Consider the following 1,971-nt stretch of genomic DNA (forward strand, 5'->3'; position numbering starts at 1 on the left):
CCTGTGGTAGCGGCGGCGGTGAGGACGATGGAGAGCTCGTTGGTCCATTTGGAGGTGTAGCCCCAGCGCCTCTGCTCGGTGTCCCAGAAGTGGCTCTGCGTGGGGAAGCCCACAATGCGCTCGGGGAAGCTGCGCCACACCACAAAGGCAAAGTCCACCTGGCGTGGGATGGGGGACGGTGTCACCGAGCTGCGGGAACCTGCAGGAGGGGGCTCACCCGCCAGCCCTGCCTTCCCCCAGAGGTGTGCCCTGGGCACGGGGACACGGGGACAGCGGGCACCGCTCCCTCACAGCCCCGCAGTGGCCACTAAGCAGCCTCCCTGGCTCAGCATGGGGCTTGCCCCAGCTCCACGGGGCCGGGGACCGCAGCACCCATGGCCTCACCTCGCTGGTCGAGAGGCTGGTGTGCTCGTCCAGGCTCAGCACAGCGTCCGTCTGGATGGCCACGTAGGGGAAGAAGCGGTCGCTGAGCTATGGGGAGGGGAAAGACAGGTTGGGATGTGCCATGGGGTGGGTGTCCCTGCTCCCTGCCCGTGTCCCGGCTCCCTGCCTGCATCCCGGCTCCTCTCACCTTCCTCCTGCCCTGGATGATGGTCAGAGGCACGGTGGTCTGGGGCCATTTCCCACTCGGCGGCGGTGGCTTCTCACAGCTCCACAGCACCAGGATCTGCAGGAGGGGGTACCAGCACGTCCAGGGGTGTTTGGCTGGGCTGACTCATTGGGGTGCGTTGGTGCATCGGTGTTTGCAGGGCCACTAGGGCTGAGCCCCCCCCGCAGCACTGCAGCGGGACCTGCTCACCCCAAAACCATCTCACGGTGGTTTGGACTGCAATAAAGCCATGGGTGGTCCCACCTCTGCCCACCCAAGTGTGACACCATCAGCCACCCCCTCCCACCCCCAGCCCCAGCCTCGCCCTTCCCAGCCCACGGGACCCTGCCCCATCCCTCCCGCTGCATCCCAGGGAGGTGCACCAAGCGGCGCGGGGCTCAGCTCCCCCAACCTGGGCGCAGTACTGGGATCCAGAGACAGCCTGGATGAGCCTGAGGATGGACTGGGAGAGGGAGCCGGATGGCGAGACGACCCGGATGAAAGCTGTGAACTTCTTGGAGGGGCTGGAGCCTGAAAAAGGAGGGGGAGAAGATAGGTGCTGTGGCATGCACTGAGTTTGCCGTGCTCAGCCAGGGCAGGAGGGGTCCTACCGTGCTGCAGGTAGTAGAAGGGAAAGTCCCCGAGGTAGGTGGAGAAGTCGGGTAGGGCCAGGAGCCCCCCGGGCAGTGTGTTCCAGAAGAAACGGGATCGGGAGCGGTGTGGCAGCAGCCGGGCCTTAATGATCTGCCCGGGGCCAGAGAGATGCTCTCAGCACCCCAGTTGTGACCCCGGGGGCCGTGGCGGGAGTTCAGGGGGAGGGCTCACCTCCAGTGTGGTGTGCACGATCTTGTCGACGGAGGAGAAGTACGCGTCCCACAGGAACTGGGTCTGCTGCTGGAAAGCCAGCACACGCTCCCAGTGGATGCAGCGGACGGCGGAGGGGATCTGCGGTGGCAGGGGGGTGGCTGGTTTCTCACTTCAGTCCCCTCCCCCCGGTTCCCCAGCAGGGTTCCCTTGCCTCCATGACCTCCGTGCCATCCCGAGGGACACCCCGTGGCCAAGGATGCTGTGCCATCGCCCTGCTGCAGCTCTGCCATCTCCTCTCCCTGGAGCAGGATCTAGCCCAGGACCCCCCAGGGTGCTCAGCACCCCCCCCAGGACAAACAATGCCCCAGAGCTGCGGCAGGGGGGGGACCCCTCCTCCAGGCTGGGTGAGCCCCCCCTGCATCCACCCACGGGAGGGCTGCCAGTCTCCACTGCAGAGGTTTCACCCCAAAGCTTGACTGGGGGCTCCACCACCACTGGTGTCATTACTGGGGGGTCCCTTGTGTGCAGTGTGGGGCAGGACCTGGCCACGGTACCTGCAGCAGCAGCCCCCCCTT

At 66.3% G+C, this 1,971-nt stretch overlaps 1 protein-coding gene across 1 annotated transcript in view; it reads right to left on the reverse strand.

Moving 5' to 3' along the window:
- The window catches only part of EXTL1 (exostosin like glycosyltransferase 1), a 7,479-nt gene that overhangs the window by 503 nt on the left and 5,005 nt on the right, over nucleotides 1-1,971 (reverse strand). The window contains exons 4-9 of the mRNA XM_035904020.1: nucleotides 1,415-1,534; nucleotides 1,201-1,333; nucleotides 1,002-1,120; nucleotides 572-667; nucleotides 385-471; nucleotides 12-158 (exon numbers count right to left, since the gene is read on the reverse strand). Coding sequence (XP_035759913.1) covers nucleotides 12-158; nucleotides 385-471; nucleotides 572-667; nucleotides 1,002-1,120; nucleotides 1,201-1,333; nucleotides 1,415-1,534 — 702 coding nt within the window. The remainder of the gene's footprint in view (nucleotides 1-11; nucleotides 159-384; nucleotides 472-571; nucleotides 668-1,001; nucleotides 1,121-1,200; nucleotides 1,334-1,414; nucleotides 1,535-1,971) is intronic.

The sequence above is a fragment of the Egretta garzetta genome, unplaced genomic scaffold (assembly GCF_000687185.1).
Source record: "Egretta garzetta isolate BGI_Z169 unplaced genomic scaffold, ASM68718v1 scaffold101, whole genome shotgun sequence".
NCBI lineage: Eukaryota > Metazoa > Chordata > Aves > Pelecaniformes > Ardeidae > Egretta > Egretta garzetta.